The sequence below is a fragment of the Microcebus murinus genome, chromosome 4 (assembly GCF_040939455.1).
Source record: "Microcebus murinus isolate Inina chromosome 4, M.murinus_Inina_mat1.0, whole genome shotgun sequence".
Lineage (NCBI taxonomy): Eukaryota > Metazoa > Chordata > Mammalia > Primates > Cheirogaleidae > Microcebus > Microcebus murinus.
This window is the reverse complement of record NC_134107.1, coordinates 32,289,921-32,313,536: the sequence shown is the minus strand read 5'-3', so window position 1 is coordinate 32,313,536 and position 23,616 is coordinate 32,289,921. Positions and strand designations below refer to the sequence as shown.

The 23,616-nt window shown below is 37.2% G+C and overlaps 1 protein-coding gene across 6 annotated transcripts in view; it reads left to right on the top strand.

The window, feature by feature from the left end:
- Nucleotides 1-23,616, top strand: part of HIPK3 (homeodomain interacting protein kinase 3) — a 114,422-nt gene that overhangs the window by 73,859 nt on the left and 16,947 nt on the right. For all 6 annotated transcript variants that reach the window (XM_076002046.1, XM_012739870.3, XM_012739876.3 and 3 more), the window contains exons 3-5: nucleotides 10,533-10,656; nucleotides 22,283-22,402; nucleotides 23,026-23,112. In XM_076002046.1, coding sequence (XP_075858161.1) covers nucleotides 10,533-10,656; nucleotides 22,283-22,402; nucleotides 23,026-23,112 — 331 coding nt within the window. The remainder of the gene's footprint in view (nucleotides 1-10,532; nucleotides 10,657-22,282; nucleotides 22,403-23,025; nucleotides 23,113-23,616) is intronic.

Genomic DNA, 23,616 nt, shown 5'->3' with positions numbered 1-23,616 from the left:
TTCAGCATATTATGGGGGTACAAATGTTAAGGTTACATATATTGCCCTTGCCCTTCCCCCCTTTGAGTCAGAGCTTCAAGCATGTCCATCCCCCAGATTGTGTGCTTTGCACTCATTATGTATGTATATATCCAACTCCTCCTCTACCCCCCTACCTGCCCAACACCCGATAAATGTTATTCCTATATGTCCACTTAGGTGTTGATCAGTTAATACCAATTTGTTGATGAGTACATGTGGTGCTTATTTTTCCATTCTTGGGATACTTCACTTAGTAGAATGGGTTCCAGCTCTATCCAGGAAAATACAAGAGATGCTATATCACTGTTGTTTCTTATAGCTGAATAGTACTCCGTGGTATACATATACCACATTTTATTAATCCACTCATGTATTGATGGGCACTTGGGTTGTTTCCACATCTTTGCAGTTGTGAATTGTGCTGCTGTAAACATTCAAGTGCAGGTGTCTTTTTTATAGAGTGTCTTTGTTCTTTTGGGTAGATGCCCAGTAATGGGATTGCTGGATCAAATGGTAGATCCACTTATATCGCTTTAAGGTATCTCCATATTGTTTTCCACAGAGGTTGCACTAATTCACAGTCTCACCAGCAATGTAGGAGTGTTCCTATCTCTCCACATCCATGCCATATTGTTTTGGGACTTGTTTTTTTTTTTTTTTTTTTTTTTTGAGACAGAGTCTCGCTTTGTTGTCCAGGCTAAAGTGAGTGCCGTGGCGTCAGCCTAGCTCACAGCAACCTCAAACTCCTGGGCTCGAGCGATCCTCCTGCCTCAGCCTCCCGAGTAGCTGGGACTACAGGCATGCGCCACCATGCCCGGCTAATTTTTTTTTTTAATATATATATATCAGTTGGCCAATTAAGTTCTTTCTATTTATAGTAGAGACGGGGTCTCGCTCTTGCTCAGGCTGGTTTTGAACTCCTGACCTTGAGCAATCCGCCCGCCTCGGCCTCCCAAGAGCTAGGATTACAGGCTTGAGCCACCGCGCCCGGCCTGGGACTTGTTAATAAAGGCCATTCTCCCTGGAGATAAGTGATATCTCATTGTGGTTTTGATTTGCATTTCCTTGATGATTAGAGATGTTGAACATTTTTTCTTATGTTTGTTGGCCATTATTCTGTCTTCGTTTGGAAAGTTTCTGTTCATGTCTTTTGCCGACTTTTTGATAGGGTTGTTTGATTTTTCTTTGCTGATTTTCCTGAGTTCTAAATAGATTCTAGTTATCAGCCCTTTATCGGATGTGTAGCTTGTGAAAATTTTCTCCCATTCTGTAGGTTGTCTGTTTGCTCTCCTGACAGTTTCTTTGGCTGTGCAGAAGCTTTTACATTTGATCAGGTCCCATTTATTTATTTTTGTTGTTGCTGTGATTGCCTTTGGGGTCTTCTTCATAAATTCTTGTCCTAGGCCAATGTCTAGAAGAGTATTTCCAATGTTTTCCTCTAGGATTCTAATAGTTTCACACCTTAGGTTTAAGTCTGTTACCCAGTGTGAGTTGATTTTTGTGAGAGGGGAAAGTTATGAGTCTTCTACATGTGGGTACCCAATTTTCCCAGCACCATTTATTGAATAAGGATTCTTTTCCCCAGTGTATGTTTTTGTCTGCTTTTTCAAAGATTAGATGGCTATATGAGGATGGTTTTATATCTGGGTTCTCTATTCTGTTCCACTGGTCATTGTCCCTGTTCTTATGCCAGTACCAAACTGTTTTAATTACTATAGCCTTGTAGTATATTTTGAAGTCTGGTAAATTGATACCTCCTATTTTGTTTTTATTCCCTAGATTGCTTTTGCTATATGGGGTCTTCTCTGGTTCCATAAGAAGTGTAAAATTATTTTTTCTATATCTGTGAAAAACGGTGATGGTAGTTTAATATGGATTGCATTGCCTCTGTAGATCACTTTGGGTATTATAGACATTTTAACAATGTTGATTCTGCCAACTCATGAGCATGGTATGGTTTTTCACTTGTTTATATCCTCTGCTATTTCCTTCTTCAGTGTTTCATAGTTCTCCCTGTAGAAGTCTTTTACCTCCTTAAGTTAAATGTATTCCTAGGTACTTTATTTTCTTTGTTGCTATTTTGAAGGGAATTGAGTCTTTGATTTGGTTTTCACTTTGACTGTTATTGGCATATATGAATGCCTCTGATTTGTGTGTATTGATTTTGTTTCCTGAGACTTTACTGAAATCATTTAACAATTCAAGGAGTCTCATGGTTGAATCTTTGGGGTTTTCTAGATATGATATCATATCATCTCATTGATCTCTGGGGTTTTCTAGATATAATATCATATCATATCATTGATCTTTTTCAGCTCCCATTTGGATGCCCTTAATTCTGTTCTCTTGTCTGATTGCTATAGCAAGGACTTCAGCACTATGTTGAATAGAAGTGGAGATAGTGGGCAACCTTGCCTTGTTATAGTTCTAAGTGGGAATGCTTTCAGTTTTTCCCCATTCGTTATGATGTTGGCTATGGGTTTGTCATATATGGCTTGTATCATTTTTAGGTAAGCCCCATCTGTGCCTGTTTTGTTAAGCGTTCTTATCATAAAAGGGTGTTGAATTTTGTCAAATGCTTTTTCTGCATCTATTGAGAGGATCATATGGTCTTTGTTTTTGCTTCTGTTTGTGTGGTGAGACCTTTCTAATAATATCACCTTTGAACCAAAACACTAAGAGTAAAGGGATCAAATCTTGCTCCTCTGCCTGGAACCCAGGCAGGTATCTTTAAATGTAAAGGTTTTGAGGAATTATGGTTTGGAGCAGTAAGGAAGCCAGTGTGGCTATGTTGGAGCAAGCAAATGGTTTGGAGATAATCAGATGTGGCTAAGGGCTGAAACTTGTAGGCTACTGTGAGGAATTTGAATTCGACCGAGATAGGAAACTATCAGGATTTTGAGGAGAGAAATGAAGTGGTATGGTTTGTGTATTAAATGGATCACTCAGGCTGCTAGATTGAGAATAGATGGTAGAGGATAAAGACAGAAGCAAGAACAGTGAGGAAGCTCTTGCAGTAATCCAGATGAGATGATGTTGTCTTGGATTTAGGGTGGTAGCAGTACAGGTAGAGTGATTAAATTCTGGATCTGCAGGACTTTGAAGATAGAGTCAATGGAAGTTGCTGATATACCTTTGAAGTGAGAGAAAGAGAGTCAAACTTGATTCTCACAGGTTTTGGGCCTGAGAAATGAAATGGATAGAATTATCATTTACTGAGATGGAAAAGCCTGGAGGAGAAGTGAGTTTGGGGGAATTAGGGATTCTTTTTGAACATGCTCAGTTTGGGATGGCTAATAAACATTCAAGAAAGAGGCATTGGGTAGACAATTGGATACATATAAGTCTGGAGTTTAGTAGAGAGGCCTGGGTTGGAGATATACATTTGGCAGTCTTAAGATTAGATGTGATATTTAAAACTGTGATTGAATAGGAGATCATATAAGGAAAGTGAATGCAGATAGAGAAGATAGACTAAGCTTTAGGGCACCCCAGAATTTAAAAGATAGGAAGATAAAAATGGAACTAGCAAAGGAATCTGAGGTTATGCTAGTGAACCAAGGAGAACAAACAGTTCTGGAATTCAAGTGCATGTAGTCCTTAAAGCAGGAGAGCATTATAAGCTGTGCTAAATGCTGCAAGTCAAGTAAATTGAGGATGTGGCAATGAAATGGCTGATGGTGACCTTGACGAATGCTATTTTGTTGGAATGATAGGGTAATGAAAGCCCAATCAGTGAGTTCAAGATGGATAAAATGGGAGGCAACGTGTATAAACAGTGCTTTCAAGAAGGATTGGGGTAAATGGGAACAGAGAAAGGGGGGTGATGGCTGAAGGAGAATGTAATTGAGAATTTTTTCCTTTTTCAGGATGGGAAGTATGAAATTATCCTATAAGTGGGAAATATTGGTGATGAGAGACAGTGGGAAATGGTAGAGTGATGTATTTCAGTAAGTGAGCCTGAGATGCCTTAGATGGAAGCATTGCATTTTACACACATTCTTTTATTTAGTTATTTAGGAAATCTTCTGAATATGTAAGGGTCAGTAAAGCCCTATTTTAAAAATGGAAATACTAAGGCTCAGGTATTTTACTTGCTATTACTGGGAGACCTGTGTGTCTGCTTATGAGTGTTTGAAATCTAGCTCTATTTAGGTGATTTTCATTTTTAAAATCAGTGCTTCCTTGCCAGCTTCTAATATTTGTCTTCCTAGAACTTTTCTTTATAGACTCTCAGTTTTTTAGTACTACTATAGCATAAAGTTCTTGTGAAATTCACCCAAAGGAAACTGCACACTTGATCCATGTTTTTTTTTTATATTGGATTGCCAGGATATGGGCAAGAGATTCTTACTGTGCCCTAGAGGTTTAATGAATGAGTAGTACAAGATTAGTTCAATCAGAAAGGCCATTGCATTGAACAAAGTAGAAAAATCAATAGTTCCTTTAAGTAGTACCCACTTTTCCCTCTTGGGTATGTATTACATCAAAGACATTTTCTTCCTGAATTGATCAGTTGTATTTGAGGCAATACTTGTTCTTGGTTTTATAAACCCTCTCTGCTCTGACTTTCTTCAGCACTGGAGTATATTCTTGTCAGTAGCCTGGTGAGCTAGCTGATGTGGCTTCTCCTGGTTAACTTCTCATTTTTTGTAATAACCAAAAAATTGAAACAACCCACATGTCTATCACCGGATGAATGGATAAATAAAATGTATGCAATAGAATATTATTTAGCTATAAAAGTGAATGAAGTACTGATACATGCTACAACATGATTGAACATTGAAAACATTATGCCAGGTGAAAGAAGCCAGTCACAGAAGACCATATGTTATATGATTTCATTCATATGAAATGTCCAGAATAAGCAAATCTATGGAGACAGAAAGTGAATTTTTAGTAGCTTAGAGATACGTGCATTTGGAAGAAATGGGGCGTGACTTCTAATGAATATAGTTTCTTTTGGAGTGATGAAAATGTTATAAAATTGATTATGGTGATGGGATGTACAATTCTGTAAATATACTAAAAGCTATTGAACTGTACCACCTAAATGACTGAATTTTATGGTATGTGAATTACATTTCAATACATTTCTGTTATTTTAAAAACACCTTCTGCATCTGCCTCTACCACAGAGAAGAGTGTTCAGATTTTAGTGGTTTATGTTTATTGAGTTTACCATTTATTCATATTTTTCAGGTTTGTGCTGCATTTTCTAGTACCTCATGGCTGTCAAAAGTAGAGAGAAGTGTGTGGCTATAACTTGTATAGGAGTATCATCACAAGAAGGATGGCTGTACTTCTCAGTCTTTTTTATTTGTTTGTTTTAGAGATAGATTCTTGCTGTTTTCCGGGCTGGGGTGCAGTGGCATCAGTCTAGGTCACTGCAACCTACACTCAACCGATTCTCCTGCTTTAGCCCCCTGAGTAGCTGAGACTACAGGCACTGTGCCATGACACCTAGCTCATTTTTCTATTTTTAGTAGAGATGGGGTTTTGCTCTTGCTCAGGCTGGTCTTGTGAACTCCTCAGCTCAAGAGAACTTCCCCTTGGCCTCCCACAGTGCTAGGATTACAGATGTTAGCTAGTGCATGTGGCTGTATTTTCTTATGATAAATATGAATTGTAAAATGAAATACAAAAGCTTTTGGAAAGCTAGTTATGGCAGGCATGGAATTGTGCCACTCAGATACCATATCTTCCTGTTAAGTGGGCAAAAGAAATGAATAGACATTTTTCAAAAGAAGATATACAAATGGCTAAACAGGTGCATGAAAAAATACTCAATGTGTGATACCATCTGACACTTGTGTCAGAATGGCTACTGTTAAAAAGACAAAAAAAAATAACAGATGTTGGCAAGGATGTGGAGAAAAGGGAACTCTTTTTTTTTTTTTTTTTTTTTTTTTTTTTTTTTTTTTTTGAGACAGAGTCTCACTTTTGTTGCCCAGGCTAGAGTGAGTGCCATGGCGTCAGCCTAGCTCACAGCAACCTCAAACTCCTGGGCTCAAGCAATCCTACTGCCTCAGCCTCCCGAGTAGCTGGGACTACAGGCATGCACCACCATGCCCGGCTAATTTTTTTTGTATATATACTTTTAGTTGGTCAATTAATTTCTTATTTTTAGTAGAGACGGGGTCTCGCTCAGGCTGGTTTCGAACTCCTGACCTCGAGCAATCCGCCCACCTCAGCCTCCCAGAGTGCTAGGATTACAGGCGTGAGCCACCGCGCCCGGCCTAGAAAAGGGAACTCTTAAACACTGCTGGTGGGAATATAAATTAGTATAACCTGTATTGAAACAGTATGGAGATTTCTCAAAGAATTAAAAATAGAACTACCATTCAATCCAGCAATGTCACTCCTGGATATCTACCCAAAGGAAAAGAAATCATTATATCAAACAAAAACAAAAACAAAAAACCTGCACTTGTATGTTTATTGTAGCACTATTCACAATAGCAAAGATATGGAGTCAACTTCATCAGTGGATGGTTGGATAAAGAAAATGTGGCATGTATACACCATGGAATACTGTTCAGCCATAGAAAAGAATGAAATCATGTCTTTTGCAGCAACATGGATGGAACTGTAATGGAGGCCATTATCTTACATGAAACAAGTCAGACACAGAAAGACAAATACCACATGTTCCCACTTGTAAATGGAAGCTAAATAATGTGTACACATGGACATAGAGAGTGGAATGCTAGACAATGGAGACTTGGAAGGATATGGGGTAGGAGGGGATAGATGATGAGAAATTACTTAATGAATACGATATATGTTTTCCAGGTGATGGATACCTTAAAATTCCTGACTTAAGCACTATTCAATCTAGGCATGTAACAAAATTATACTTATACCCTGTACATTTATACAAATTAAAAAAACAGAAGCCTCCTGTATGGAGCAGCTGACTGTCTGAGGGCCTCCAGCCACTGCACCTTCAGATATACTGTGGTGCTCAGGCGGAGGCTTCCTTTGGAACCCTCCCATCCCTTGACCAGACATAATGGCTGCACTAGAGCTGGGCTATTCTTGCTTGATGGTGGGCTCCTCAAACAGGTAATTTTTGCTTAGAAACTCCATATTGGCCCAACCAAGACTTTCTCATAACTGCACTGCTGACCAAGTTTCTTCTACGCAATTCCTCCTTTGTCTCTCTCCTTCCGCAGATATCAGACCTACCTGGGGTCTGGGGGCTCTCCTCACCTGCTCCTGCTTCCTCCTCCCCCTGCATCCTTCACAGACATCTTCCCCAATAAATTTCTGGCACATCAATTTGCTTCTCAGAGGATCTGAACTGACATACAATAAAAGATAATGAGTTTGTATGAAACTTTCAATTAAACTTCTTTTGTATTTTAAAACGAGAAATTTGAATTTGCTTCTGCAAATATTGCTATATTCATACCACCATCAGTTAGAAACTTGGCTCATTCATTAAATGGTAGCAAATGGCAGAAGGGATTTTTTGCTCTTTGATTGGCAGGAGCTCATTTCTTACTGTCAATGTAAATAATTGACAAATAATTGTCAAATAATTTTAGTCTCTTTAAATAGTTACTTCTCTTTCACTGACAAATTGATATTGAATATTTCTACACTAACAAATTTCAAATCCTATGAAGAATTTTTATATTAAATATTTCAAAATGATCATAAAGCTTTCATACACACAGTGATAGCCCTATTAGTTTTAATAATTTTTCTCTACCATTCAGATTAGTACATGACAAACATTAATAGTGAATGCCTTTTGTATGCTATACTTTTGAAACTGCCTTTTTGCTTTGAATCTTTTTAGTGTAGGTTAATATATACCCTTCATGAACTCGTGTCCAGTCTTTTTCTTTTGCCTAGACTTCTCTACTTCAAGATCTAGTCCAAACACAGACTTCATGCTGTTGCTTTCCTTTGTGTGACCCACTATGTTGGAATGGTTTATTTGAGAAATGTTTACTGAGTGCATCTTCTTTTCTAGGTTCTAGGTATTTAATAGTGACCAAAAAGGGATAAGATTTCCCTCTTCTCTAGCTACTTTTGTACAATAGTGTAGTATATAGGATTAATACTTAGTGTAACTTATTTCTTTTCTTCTTTCTACAACATGTTTTGCCACTTGATTATATCTGAATATATTAATAATAACTATGCTTTAGAGGTCTTTTATACCTCATAGCATGTCCCCATATCTCTTAATTGTTTTCAACAAACTTTTGTGGGTTGATTAAGGGTCTACTGAATCTTAACTATTAATTATAACAGAGATCACCAGGAGTATAACATTCACTGGGTAGATCCCAAATCTGTGGTAGAAAACAGCTTGTTCATTGTCCTTTGAATTTATTCTGTCAGAAGAGTTTTGGGGAGGAAATGGGATGGTTTTCCAGTTGGTCTAACTTCTTGGGTCTAGGGCTTTGGTTCTCAACTTTGACTATATGTTGAAACCATCCTGGGAGCTTTAAAAAATACTGATTCCTAAGTCCCATCCCCAGGGTTTCTGAATCAATTGGTGTAGGGTGTGGCCAGGACCGAGTGATGGTAAAGTGCAGCCAAGATTGAGAATGCCTTAGGAGATAGTGAAAACTAGCAGTCTCAGTTAAGAAATTAGCAGAGGGCTTATTCTGCTTAACCATAGATAATATATGAACTGAGAGGATCTGGGAATCATCCTAGTAGTAATGACGACCGATAGCTCCCTAATCTTTGTTTCAAAGTACCATTCTACCCTAAGAACCAGGGATCCTCAGAGAAATGGCTGCTTCTAGGACTGGAGCAGGGAAAGAACAAGATGAGCTTGGAATATCTTGCTGTGTCAGAAAGAAAAGGAATCAAAGAATGGTGGGGACAAGTCAAAAGAACATAAAAGTTTGAGGGAGTTCTGACTGGTCAACTCTGGGAAAATTTTAGAATCAAATAATTATAATGATGGATTATAACCCATTGCTTTATAAAACAGGAATCCATTAATCTGTACTCATACAGGTAAATAAACTAATACATTAAAAGTTTGATAAGGAATGGATTATTTATGTAGTTTCAAATTGAAATTCCACAAAATACTCAGAAAGGGAAAAGGAGGAACTTAGTAGTGGAAAAATCTAGCAGACATCCTAATAATCAAATGATCAAAGTGAAGATTATTAGTAATCGAGCATATCAATTGTGTGCCACCTGATAAGGCACAATGAGAAAACAACATCACTTCTGTGATATCCCTCTCAATAAGATTTATAACCTGAATCTAATTATAAAGAAACAGCAGACAAACCCATACTGAGGAACATTTTTTTACAAATAACTAGCCTGTAATATCTTATGCAAAGGTCATGGAAATCAAGGCAAGACTAAGGAACTATTCCATATTGAAAAAGACTGAAAGAGATACAACACCTAAATACAATGCATGATTCTGAGTTGGATCCTTTTGCCCAAAAGGACATTATTGGTATAATTGGCCAAACCTGAATGGAGTCTGAGCCTTATATGGTAGAGATCTATTGGTGTTCATTTTCTGATTTTGATAATTATGTCATTGTTATGTAGGAGAATATTCTTATTTGTAGAGATTTTGATATGTAGGAGAATATTCTTATGTGTAGGGAATACAAAGTGTATGGTAATTGGGCAAATTATTCTCAAGTAGTTTAGGAAAAAAATGCTTGTACTCTTGCAACTTCGCTGTAAGATTGGGGATTTTTAAAAAATTAAACTCATGCACATATGAACACACAACTCTAGGATAATTAGGATATATATGACTTCCTTTGGAATTACACAGCTGTACATGGAACCTCTCTTAGGATGTGAATCTTCTCATGGGAAAGCTATGTAAAGTAGCAACATAATTTATATGAGAGTGATATATTTCATGGAGCATAGTTCCTAAATAACCAAACCTCCTTTAAGTGCTAAAATAGTTTTTAACTGTTTTATTGTATCCTGTACTCTTCTGCTTTTTGAAACAATGCATTGAGCTTGGTTTTGTCTCTTTGGATGACTAATGGTTCCAATTAGGTAAATATTTATTATTATATTCTGAAATAATATCTAGGTCTAGTTTCACTTTTAGCCTTTGGGGTTTTTTGTTTTGTTTTGTTTTGGTCTTATCTCTCAATGTCTGGTTTTCAGTTCTGTTGATGTTATAGTGCATATTTTTAATAGTTTGCCAGCTCTCTTTCCAGTGTGTTATTCCTAACCTGCTATAGTCTCAAAAACAAGATTTTTTTTTCTTTTTTTAAAAAAATGTTATGGTAATAAAACTCTATAAGGGGAAAGGATTACTACGAAGAGTCTTCATCCTAGCAATGTTGTACTCATAGCACCTTTTTCAGATCATTTCAGGATTATGGCTAAGTTTCAAAGAGTTTTGAAATAGTGAAGAGTTACTATAAATACAGGGTGATCACTGTGTCATTTTACTAACTTTTATTAGAATGACAGATAAAATTAGGTAATTTTAAAGAAAAACCACTCTGATTTTTTTTTTTTTTTAATTTCAGAGCTCCAGAAATTATATTGGGGTTGCCATTTTGTGAAGCCATAGATATGTGGTCATTGGGATGTGTGATCGCGGAACTATTCCTTGGATGGCCGCTCTACCCAGGAGCCTTGGAATATGATCAGGTAACAAACAGAACTATCATGATAATCTAGTAGAGTTGGTAGAAAGTAAACTGTAGTCAGAGACTAAAAGGAATGCATGGCCCCAGGTATAAAATACATGTACAAATCTTTTAAACATAAAGTGGCAAAACTGGGGATCTTACAGACTTTTAAGTTCAAAATCTCAAAATTAGTACTTTTGAAAACTTTCATAATGGTGAAGTAAATTTTCATAAACACAGTTATAATCTAAAGGCTCTCAGAACCAGTTTTGTAAAATTCTTGGGAGAATTTTTGGTCTCATTTTATACTGTGGACATGCAAAGATCTGGAGTGTGTCCATTTAATTAATTGGGCTTTGGTTGGGTTATAAACTTTGAGGGTGTATGAAATGTCAGCCCCGCCCAAGGAATAAAAGCTCCTTAAAAGGTATTATAACTTTTGGTCTTAAAACCAACAGCCATTATTGGTGCTAAGTACCTCAGTCACTTGAACCCTCTTCAGTCTTTTCAGCTGTTTTTGAATGGTGCTGAAAGTCACTTTTAGCACTGTTTAATGATTCTCAGTAGAATCCAGTAAATTACCTCATTAAACACATTTTTCATGATAGTTTTCAGATATGTTCATTAGCCTCTCTAAACTATTAAATAATATTGTTTGTTATTGTCTTGATTTTTAATAACAAGGTTCTCTTTTGGTATTAAAAATTTGGTATTAAGAAATTACCATCTTACTCATTATTCTGTGTCTCCCTTATTGGAGAGATACATACTCAACTCATTTTAATAGAAAATTTCAGTCAAAATCAATAAAGTGGTTACATCAATTTTGTCATTCTATTGGCTTATAGTGGATAAATGTAATTTTTATTTAGATGATATATTTAACTTTTAAGCAAGAAGATAATAGAAAATAGAACATTTTAAATCACACATAACGATCATATATGTTGTACCTTTATTCTGATTTTTCAGGGCAGTTTTCTATATTAAAAAGAATAAGAGAGGTAATTAGTTTGAGTGACTTAAATATTCCTTAGATAACTCTAAAAGTCATTTAATATTGTTAAATTAGATGTTACCATTGACTTTATTTATTTTTAACATAGTTATAAACTTTATTTTGAAAAAAAGAAAAAATGTAGATTCAGGACTGTTCTATAAAATGGAGAAAATCTATGAAATATATGCATATTTCAAAACAAAATTTCTGTTATGTAAAATAGCATCTGTCATTATATGACAGCTGCAAACCATTCCCAAAGCTTCTTGTTTTTATGTGGGATCCAAGCCAGCCCATTAGTCAGTATCAGGTAGAAATTCCTCTCCATGATGCCAGCAAATGGATATCATTTAACTGAGGAAATTCAGCAAATACTTATTGAACATTTGTTGCAAGACCTGAGCCAGACATTGTGGAGAATACCAAGATAGTACATCCCTCTCTTAAAACTCTTACAAAACAGTCACTGATTAAAAGTTGAATCAGAATATAAAGTATTGTATTGAAAGTGGGTGGCACAGATGATGGATATTACCAACTCTCCTTACCTTGGTTTATATTTCCTCACAGCACTATTTCCTAAAGTCATAATATATAAATATAAATACATATCAGGAAGATATGTGTATATATAGGCATGCATCACTTAACAATGGGGATACTTTCTGAGAAATGTGTCATCAGGTGATTTCACCATAACATGACCATCATAGAGTGTACTTACACAGACCTAGGTGGTATGTATAGCTTACTACAGATGTAGGCTATGTCGTATAACCTATTGCTCCTAGGCTACAAGCCTGTGCAGCATATTACTGTACTGAAAACTCTAGGCTCATTGACTTTAATCTCTTATTTTCCAATGACTTTCTACCCATGAACCTCCTCTTTTTTTTTTTTTTGGAGACAGAGTCTCACTTTGTTGCCCAGGCTAGAGTGAGTGCCGTGGCGTCCGCCTGGCTCACAGCAACCTCAATCTCAGGGCTCAGCGATCCTACTGCCTCAGCCTCCCAAGTAGCTGGGACTACAGGCATGCGCCACCATGCCCGGCTAATTTTTTTGTATATATATTTTTAGTTGGTCAATTAATTTCTTTCTATTTTTGGTAGAGACGGGGTCTCGCTCAGGCTGGTTTTGAACTCCTGACCTTGAGCAATCCGCCGCCTCGGCCTCCCAAAGTGCTAGGATTATAGGCGTGAGCCACCACGCCCGGCCTTGAACCTCCTCTTTTAAGTCAAGTTTTCTATATTCTCTATCTTCCCTCCTTCATGTTCAGAATACCTCTTAAAATATAGTTTCCGTGAAATCTTCCATATATTTTGGCTTCCTTCAGCTTTTTATCCAACTGCTAACTTGGATACAAGTTAGCTAGACTATTGCTAGCTCTGAAAGAGTGTGTAATCTAATCTGAGAGTCTCATAAGCCCTTAGCTGCTGAAGTACTAAGGCACCAGTCAAATGTTAGAAATATACCCTTGGCTTTGCAGATTATAATTTATGTACCTTAGAGCGGGACACCATCTAGTGGCAATTTCAAGTTGATTTGCTATTACACGTTGGATTTGGATTTTATAATTCTAGTTTTAGACAACAGATGTCCAAGAACGGAAAGGACCCTGGAGATTATCTAATTACTGTTCCCTCCCATTTTATTTTTACATTTTTATTTATTTATTTAGTTAGTTAGTTTTGTTTTGTTTTGTTTTTGAGACAGGGTCTCACTTTGTTGCCCAGGCTAGAGTGAGTGCCGTATCGTCAGCCTAGCTCACAGCAACCTCAAACTCCTGGGCTCAAGGAATCCTTCTGCCTCAGCCTCCCTAGTAGCTGGGACTACAGGCATGCACCACCATGCCTGGCTAATTTTTTCTATATATATTAGTTGGCCAATTAATTTCTTTCTGTTTATAGTAGAGACGGGGTCTCGCTCTTGCTCAGGCTGGTTTCGAACTCCTGACCTTGAGCAATCCGCCCTTCTCGGCCTCCCAGAGTGCTAGGATTACAGGCGTTGAGCTACTGCGCCCGGACTATTTATTTTTTTAGACAGAGTCTCACTCTGTTGCCTGGGCTAGAGTGCCATGGCGTCAGCCTAGCTCACAGCAACCTCAAACTCCTGCGCTTAAGCGATCCTTCTGCCTCAGCCTCCCGAGTAGCTGGGACTACAGGCATGCGCCACAATGGCCGGCTAATTTTTCCTATATATTTTTAGTTGTCTGGCTAATTTCTTTCTCATTTTGGCAGAGACGGGGGTCTCACTCTTGCTCAGGCTAGTCTCGAACTCCTGACCTTGAGCTATCCTCCCACCTTGGCCTCCCAGAGTGCTAGGATTACAGGCATGAGCCACCACACCCGCCCTCCCTCCATTTTATAAAGGAGAAAACTGAAGCCCAGAAAAATGATTGGCTTGTTAGAAGTCACAATAGTAATGTTAAAAATAAAGCTCTGACCAAAACCCAATTTTTCTAAAATCTATAGTAAATGGTTTAGCTTCTAAGGTCAGATGAGATCAAGCACGTTCAGGGTTGTATGGTCGTAGACTATAATAAATGGTTTAAAAACAAAACTATAGAAAAGGTCTTGTTTGATCTAGATTAATAATATTTTCAGGCTGGGCACAGTGGCTCATGCCTATAATCTTAGCACTCTAGGAGGCTGAGGCAGGAGGATTGCTTGAGGTCAGGAGTTTGAGACCAGCCTGAGCAAGACCTCATCTCTACAAAAAATAGAAAATTAGTCAGGCATGGTGGTGAGTACCTGTAGACCCAGCTACTCGGGAGATTGAGGCAGGAGGATTGCTTGAGCCCAGGAGTTTGAGGTTGCTGTGAGATATCATTGTGCCACTGCATTCCAGCCTGGGTGACGCTGTTGTCAGAGTGAGATGCTGTCTCAAGGTAAAACAAAACAAAACAAAATTATCAGAATGTAAATTACTTTAATTCCAAAGAGTGTTTAAAAAGCCATTAACATATAACATCAATAGTTGCACAGTATTAATTCAGTGTTTTAATATAGTTATTTTCCAAAATAAACGAATCTAAATAGTGATAATGTGGACATCCTTGTTTTGGTTCCAATCTTACTTAGACTTTATATACTCATTTTCAAGTGTGATGTTTGCTAGGCTTTGATAAATGTCCATTTTCAAGATAAGGGAGCTCCCCTCTATTCTTAATTTTCTAAGGTTTTTGTTTTTAAAATCTAACTTGGATTGGGACTTTCAGGGGTTTTTTTTGCATCCATTAAAATGTTCACATAAGTTTTTTAGAACTTATTAATGTGTTTGATTTTCCTAGATTTCCCCCTATCTCCCTGCATTATGATCGCTTAATTTAGGATGTAAAAGGGCCACCAGTAGGGTATGCATTTTTTTATTATCTCTTCCTTAGTTCAGTAATCAGCTGCCTAGATATACTTAGTCACCCCAATTGGGGGATTGGTACTTTTAAAAAATTTTTCTTTTTTGCCTTATAATGGTAGTGCAGTAGGCAATAGTAATATTAAGTAATTAATACTTACTGAGTTCATTTGTGTGCCAGAACTATTCAAACACTTTACATTAACTCATTTAATGCTCACAATGATCCTATGAGATACATACATACTGCTATTGCCTGTCTTTTATAGATGAGGAAAGTAGGGTTCAAGGATGTTAAATAACTTGCCTAAGACTCTGAACACAGGCAGTCTGAATCCAGAAGCTATTAACAGTGGACTACCTCTGCACTAGCCCATGGATATTGATAGTCCCCAGTCACTATGGGAGAAGAGTTAAAAGGGCCCAAGTAAACCCTGCCCTAATCTGTCTCCTTTCTCTGGCACTGGCCCTCTTCTGAACCACCCTCCTATTGTACAGCTGCCAATCTGCTGTAACTTGAAGGTGTTCACAGTCTACCTCTGTTGGTGTCCTATTCCCGGGATTGGGTTCTAGGAAAGGAGCCAGCAACCTATGCTAGTTTATTGTTTTGTCTTATGGTAATATTTTATACAAATATATATCTCAGAGTTTATCTTGTATAAGACATTCTTTCCATTTTTCTTTTATTGATAACATTGCCTTCAACAACAGGAATGCTTTTGTATTATAAATGTATTAGTATTATTTATAAAGAGAGGAAGCCCAGTCAATTTGGAAAATTCAGTTTAACATGAGCACACAATTCTGTATTTTAAACTTCTAGTAATAGTGTCAAAATAATATAAATCTAAAATTGATAGAACCAAAATGAGAAACAGACAAACCCACAATCATAATTAGAGATTTTAGCATATTTTAGTAATGGATAGAACGGTTGGAAAAAATTCAGTAAGATTATAGAAGATTTGAATGCATAATTAACCAAGTTTAGCTAATGACACAGATTTAGCGCACTGTTTAACACTGTACCCAAACTGCAGAATACATGCTTCTCAGATATATATGGAACATTTACTAAAATTAATGATTTCTTATAAAATATATTATAACTTTATTATTGATATATCTTATGTCTAATCTTTATTTAACCTTCTAGAACAATATAGATTTTTTTTCTGTTTACAAAGTAGATGAAAAAGAGTTATTACAGAACTATATTCTTAAAAGCCAAATTTGAGTCACCAGGAAAAGAATATCCAAATTATTTTAATTCTTCATTATAGGGTTTATATTCTAGCCCTTTAATCATCTTTATCATTGTCTTGTTTGGGCAGGGGTGGAGGGGGAAGCAGGGTCTTGCTCTGTTGCCTGGGCATGAGAACAGTAGCATCATCATAGCTCACTGCAACCTCAAACTCCTAGGCTCAAAGGATCCTCTTGCCTTGGCCTCCTGAGTAGCTGGCTCTACAGACACAAGCCACCATGCCCAGCTAGTTTTTCTTCTTTTTTGTTTTTCTTTCTGTAGAAACAGGTGCTTGCTATGTTACTCAGGTTGGTCTCTAACAACTCCTGACCTCAAGTGATCCTCCCACTTTGGCCTCCTAAAGTGCTAGGATTATAGGCTGAGCCACTAAGCCTGGCCATATCATTGTCTTTTAAAGCCTTTCCAACACAATTTCCTCTTTGAATTTTAGATTCTGTAACTAGGCACTTACCATGTTGAGAATTTACCATGTATCATATTTTTTTATGTGTGCATTTCATTTCCATTCACATATACCTGTGTGTATTTAGAGAAGGCCCCACTACAATTGATACTGTACTTGGATCTCTTCCTGTCTTAATTGTAGATAAACTATCTTATTTTAGTGTTCTATTTACAAGACTTATGTTTACCAGGGAAATGTCAAAAGTGTTCTAGGGAATTAAATAATATTTTTATGGATGGATGGACAATATTTACTTGGTAAATGTGGATTGTTCCTCAAAATGTTTGTTGGAGTTAAGATAAGAATCTTTTCCAGACAACAAAATGTCTGAACTTATATTCAAATTATATTTGGTAATTACAAGTATTATGTAAGAAAAATAAAGTTCACTATTTCAACTCCAGAGGGAAAAAATTAGCCTGAGTGCGATGGCGTGCGCCTCTAGTCCCAGCTAATCTGAAGGCTGAGGCTGGAGGATCACTTGAGCTCAGGAATTTGAGGTTGCAGTGAACTATGATGACACTCTTGTACCCTAGCCTGGGCAACAGCAAGGCCTTGTCTCAAAAGAAAAAGAAAAATCAAAAGAAAAATAGAACAAAAATAGTTCTATTTTTGTCAGGCCATTTGTATTTCAAAGAGACCTACTCAAGCTTGCCCAATAAATATTTGTATGTGTGGACTATCACAAAAAATCCAACAATGGTGCAGGCTGGATGGCAGACCTTGGTGCCCACCATGCTCCTGGCTGACCTCACTCCTCTCCTGGGCCCCTGATCTCTGCCTGACTTGCCCTCGTGGTGCCAGCCCAGTCTCACTCCTCAACCTGGTCTCCCTGCCAAAAAAAAAAAAAAAATTAAAAAAAAGGAAAGAATAGAACTGTAATATGACTGAATTTTATTTGTGAAATGTGGAATTGAAGTTGCTTTTGGAATTAAGGCAACACTAGAGGAATTAACTGATATTGGTAGAACTTCACTCTGGTACTGGACCATCAGTGTGACTCACCTGCTCTCCAAGAGAAGTTCGATAACTTACCCAAGAATCTGAACACAGGCAGTCTGAATCCAGAAGCTAGTAACAGTGGACCACTTCTATACTACCCTGTGGATATTGATTGTCCCAAGGCAATATGCAGGAAGAGTTAAAAGGGCCTTTGTCTGCACAGCTCTACCTATTGCCCTTCAGCTCATCCCTCAACAATAATTGGTATTTCTTCGTTCATATTTATGACATTGTAAATCTGATTTGCTTGGCTTATTTCTAGTTGATTTCACAGGGCCAATTTATAAATAAATTGCTTACGAGTTAGGTCCCCACTCTTTATCCACTAGAGATGGAGGAGGCAAATGTATTAATATATTAGGGGTTATAGGTGAAGCATTTTCTCTTAAAAGACCAAGCAGGGGTTAGACACAGTGGCTCACACTGTAATTCTAGCACTCTGGAAGGCCAAGGCAAGAGGATCGCTTGAACTAAGGAGCTTGAAACCAGCCTGAGCAAGAGTGAGACCTGTCTCTACTGAAAATAGAAAAATTAGCCAGGTGCAGTGGTATGTGCCTGTAGTCCCAGCTTCTTGGGAGGCTGAGGCAGGAGGATCGCTTGAGCCTAGGAGTTGGAGGTTGCAGTGAGCTATGATGATGCTACTGCATTCTAGCCTGGGTAACAGAGTAAGACTCTGTCTCTCTTAAAAAAAAAAAAAAAAAAAAATACCGGGCAGGCATTATGACCAGTTATAAACTCAGGGCCAAAATAAACTCTAAGAACTTTGCCTGCCAGTTTTGTTTTGTTTTGTTTTGCAGTGCCATCCTAACTCCTCAGGTACATTAATTGCTCTACTCTCTTGTGGTCTTTTAGCATTTTGTTTTCTGCTTCACAGTGGCACTTACTAACTTAATTGCAAATTATGTGCTTAAATATTTATCTATTCCACTGAATTACATGTTTTTGAAGATTGGCAACATGTTTTATTCATCTGCATATCTTTAGCATCCAGCACATAATAGTTGCTTTGGGTATGTTTGTTGAAATCAAATTGTCAATAGCTTTTCTATTTGATGCTACATTGAGGTACCAGACTCAATACTTTTTTCCTTCCATTTTCTGTTTCCTTAAAATATGGATTTTAGCTACTCTGAGGGTAAGGGGGTGGGGGAAGGGGTAGCACTTTAATGAAATGAAGCTAATTTGTAAGGTTGAGATTTTAATTGTCATTTCATATAAAATTGAAGATACAAATGTGAATAAAACAGACTTGTCAGGAGGCTCAAAATCTAGTAGGGAAAACAGACATATAAAAAAGTGTAAAATAGTGTTATAAATGCATTAAAATTGTTATGTTCTAGATGTGATGGTAGCACCCAGGAGAATAGTTACTTCTGCTTGGCATTGTCAGGGATGGCTTTATAGAGAAGATTCTCAAACTGGGTCTTGAAGAAGACATAGTAAAAGTTTGTCATGTGGATTTGGTGAAGGGGGAGAATAGGTACATTGGATAAGTAGGAGTTAGAGAGCAATATAGGAAAGAGAAACTGGCCTATGCAAAGTTTAGGCAGTAAAGGGTTATTAAGAAGTTTTATACAGGGGAGCAACAGATTTACATTTTGCCAAAATGTCTGGTAACAGTGTGAAAAATGAATCGAGTGGATGAGGGCATTAGGGGAGACTGGAGCCAGGTAGAGTAATTATGGGGCTTGTAAAATTGTGTAAGAATTAGGCCGGGCGCTGTGGCTCACGCCTGTAATCCTAGCTCTTGGGAGGCCGAGGCGGGCGGATTGCTCAAGGTCAGGAGTTCAAAACCAGCCTGAGCAAGAGCGAGACCCCGTCTCTACTATAAATAGAAAGAAATTAATTGGCCAACTGATATATATATAAAAAAAATTAGCCGGGCATGGTGGCGCATGCCTGTAGTCCCAGCTACTCGGGAGGCTGAGGCAGAAGGATCACTCAAGCCCAGGAGTTTGAGGTTGCTGTGAGCTAGGCTGACGCCACGGCACTCACTCTAGCCTGGACAACAAAGTGAGACTCTGTCTCAAAAAAAAAAAAAAAAAAAAAAAAAAAATTGTGTAAGAATTGAAGAAGACTTGAAATGTCATCCCTCCAGACCAGGGATGGAGAGGAAGGGACAATTACAAAAATGTTAATGAGGTAGAATTATTAGGCTTTTGGATGTTGGGGGGAGGGTGATGAGGGAGAGATACTTGGTCTGGCATAAATTTAAGGTTTCTGATTTGGGTGGATGGTATTGCTACCAATCAGAGGAGGAAATACATAGAGATTAGCATATTTTGGGAAAAAATCAGTTCAGTACATGTCCAGTTTGAGGTACCTAAAGGCCAACCAGGTGGAGAGTTCCAGTAAGCAGTTGGGTCTGGAGCTTCAGAGCCAAAGATTTAGATAGAAATTTAGATATAAAAGCATGGGCACCTGGGACTTGTAAAGGGAAAAAAGAAAACAACATTCTGGAAAGCAGTGTGATATTAAAGAACAAACAGGAAAGCAGTTAAAGAGTGTCTGAGAACCAGGAAATAATGGTGTCATGGAAAAGGAACAAGCAGAGTTTTTATGTTAAAAGGTGGTAGCTATTAGTATCAAAGTAAGATAAGGATTTATGTGTGACTATTAAATGAATCCATTATTAACAGACCATTACTTATCTTAGTACCATATCATGAGGGTGGTAAGAGTAAAGTTCAGAATGTAGTATGTTGAGGTGTGAATGGGACGTGAAATAATATAGGCTGCTATTTTAAGGCTCTTAACCAAGAAAATAGGGAGTTAAGTAGTTAAGGGAGGTTTGGTTTTGTTTTCCCTTTTTTGTTATTTGTTTTTGTGGATAGAAGATATTGAACATTTTTTGTAGTCAGTGGGGAGAGAGCTCATAGAGAGGAAGAAATAGAATGTGCCCGAGAGGATGAACCAATTCTGTGGTCCCCAACCCCCTATTGGTCTGTGGCCTGTTAGGGACCCAGCTGCAGTCCACACCTCCCCCCTCAAATGTCTTCCGTGAAACTTGGGAAGGGGAAGGGGGACAGCTGCACACAGTAGGAGGTGAGTGGCACTGAGGAGGGAAGCTTCATCTATATTTACAGTCACTCCCTGTCACTTGCCTCACTCCCTGAGCTCTGCCTCCCACCCTCACCACCCGGCCATGGAAGAACTGTCTTTCATAAAACTGGTCCCTCGTGCCAGAAAGGTTGGGGACCGCTGGACTAATTGACCAAGGAAGGGTCCTTGAAGTTAAAAGAAAAAAAGTCCTTTCATTTTTCTTAAATATAGGTTAAAGGAGTCGAGTTTTCATAAGAAGGAAGGATAGAAAGACAGTTTTAGCCTCCAGAGAGCTCTCCCTTTTCTAAGCCTCTGTTTTATTCCCTATGTTTTCTAGTCATTAAGTGGGAGAAACCATATTTGATAGCCTGCTGTATACCAAGCATTTCATGGGTGCTGGGGATATGTAAGCAAAGAAGACAAAGTCCTTCCCTTCATGGAACTTAGATTCTATGGAGAGTGGGGTAAGAAAATGGACAGTAAATGCACAGACCATGAGATAATGAAAAGCCAGGAGAATGGGATAGTACTGAGAAGGACAGAGCTTGCTTTTATTTGTTGGTGGGTAATGGAAGGCCTCAAGAATAAAGTGACATTTGAACAGAGAGCTGAAGGAAGGAAGAGAGCCATACAGGTATCTGGGGGAAGAATATTCCAGACAGGAGAAATATTAAGTACAGAGTCCCTGAGGCTGGAGGTTTTTAGTATCCTCCTTGGGAGAGGTCACTTATATCCATGTCTCTTCCTCTACAGAAACAACTACGTATATGTCATTGTCTCATAGCAGTGTCCCCTCCAAACTCCCACAGTAGTAATTCACCCAATCTTTACCAACTCATTAATAAATCTCTTTTGAATCTACTCCTTCCTCTCTGTTCCCACTTAGTTTCTCAATTCAGATTTCTTTCATTTCTCCTCTGGCCTGATCCCCTCATTCATTCTCAGACATTGCTTTAAAAATATAAGTTGTTAATTTCCTGTTTAAACTTCTCCAATAGTTTCTCATTATTATCTCTTGGGACATAATCTAAACTTCTCAGTTTGCTGATAATGCCCTTTGCCTGCTAGTTCAGTTTCATCTTTTGCCATTTCTCCCTTAGTGAACCTCTATTTCTAGTCTTTGAATGTGTGGGTATTCTCTGTTGATTTTCCATATATATATATATATATATATATATATATATATATATATGTAAAATATGTGTGTGTGTATATATTATTATTATTTTTTATAACTTTAGCATAGTCAGGTTTTTCCTACCCTTCCAGCACTAACTCCTATTTGTTCTTTAAGACCCAACTTGAATATCACCTCTTCTGGAACTTTATCTGACTACAATTAATTTAAGTATGCTCTCTGTTTTTCCATTAAGCAGAAATTTACTATGATATTTGTTAACACTGCATTATAATTGTTTCTGTATATTGTTCTTTGCTAGACCATGAATTTCTGAGGGTCTAATATCTTTTCATTCCTTACCTAATATCTAGCCTAGTGACATACATGAAAGAATAAACTGTTTTTGTAAATTATTTTTCAGATTCGATACATTTCTCAGACTCAAGGTTTACCAGGAGAACAGTTGTTGAATGTGGGTACAAAATCCACAAGATTTTTTTGCAAAGAAACAGATATGACTCATTCTGGTTGGAGATTAAAGGTAATTCATTAAAAAAGATAATATTTTGAAAACAGTTTTCTAAGATGCCTCATATACATGAGCAATACCTTCCATTTCTAATTTTATTTTATTGCATTTCTTCCTTCTTTTGAATTTGCATTTTTGAGCCTTTTTTTTAAAGGCCCTCTCAGAATAATTTAGCTCATTCTCTAATCTGACAACATAATTATTAATGCATCTCAATTTTTTTAAACTTATATATATATAACTACATTTGTGTTATGTTTATCTTCTATATTTAGTTCTATATCACTAAGTTTTGTAGGACAGGGACTGAATCTAACCTCTTACTACATACCCCAAGTATGCTAGGATCTTTGAGGGATCAGTCAATTTTCAGTGTTTAACTTCTTGATAATTAGTTATTTTGTTAAGGAGTTTGTCATATATGTAATGTTTTTTGTGGCCTGAACCAAGCACTTCTCATTTTTTGGTGTACTTTTTTTAAAAAAATACATTTTTTGATAGTTACTCTTTTGAAACTACTATTTGCCTTGGAATATTCAATATATTAGAGTAAATGTGCCAGGATTAAAGAAATAAAAATGTATATTTAGTGGATAATAATATATTCTTTTCTCCTCTTTGATATATACAATAAGACTTTGGAAGAGCATGAGGCAGAGACTGGAATGAAATCTAAAGAAGCCAGAAAGTACATATTCAACAGTCTGGATGATATAGCGAATGTGAGTACCAAAGCCACATTTGTTACTCTTTCATGCTTAAATGACAGACTTGAATGACAGACTTTTGGCTAGGGTGCCAAAAGTTACTCATTTTCTAAATGGCTGCAGAGTGCTTGCTGTTAAGTTTTTAAATGAAATTGATTTTAAGTTCTCAACCTTTTAGGAACTAAATGGTATTTGTCAAATTTTACATTTACCTATCTCGTTCTTTAGTAAAAAGTATTTGCTTTAAAAGGAAAAATTCTAGCAAACAGGTTTCTTTTCCCTATATTTCATTACAAATGGATATTTGTTTAATTAAAAAAGATTTTTCCCCCCTGCTTTGAATCCTATTTGGTACCCCAAAACATTTTGAGGATTTGTTCATCTCAATTTGTTGTTCTTTGTTTTAAAATAATTGTAGTTGTCCTGTCCTGTGTTGTGATTTTTTTTTTAAACTGTGAAACTTAAACATATAACTCTCTATGGCGTTTCAAAAATTTGATTGCTTGAAATTTTGATTTC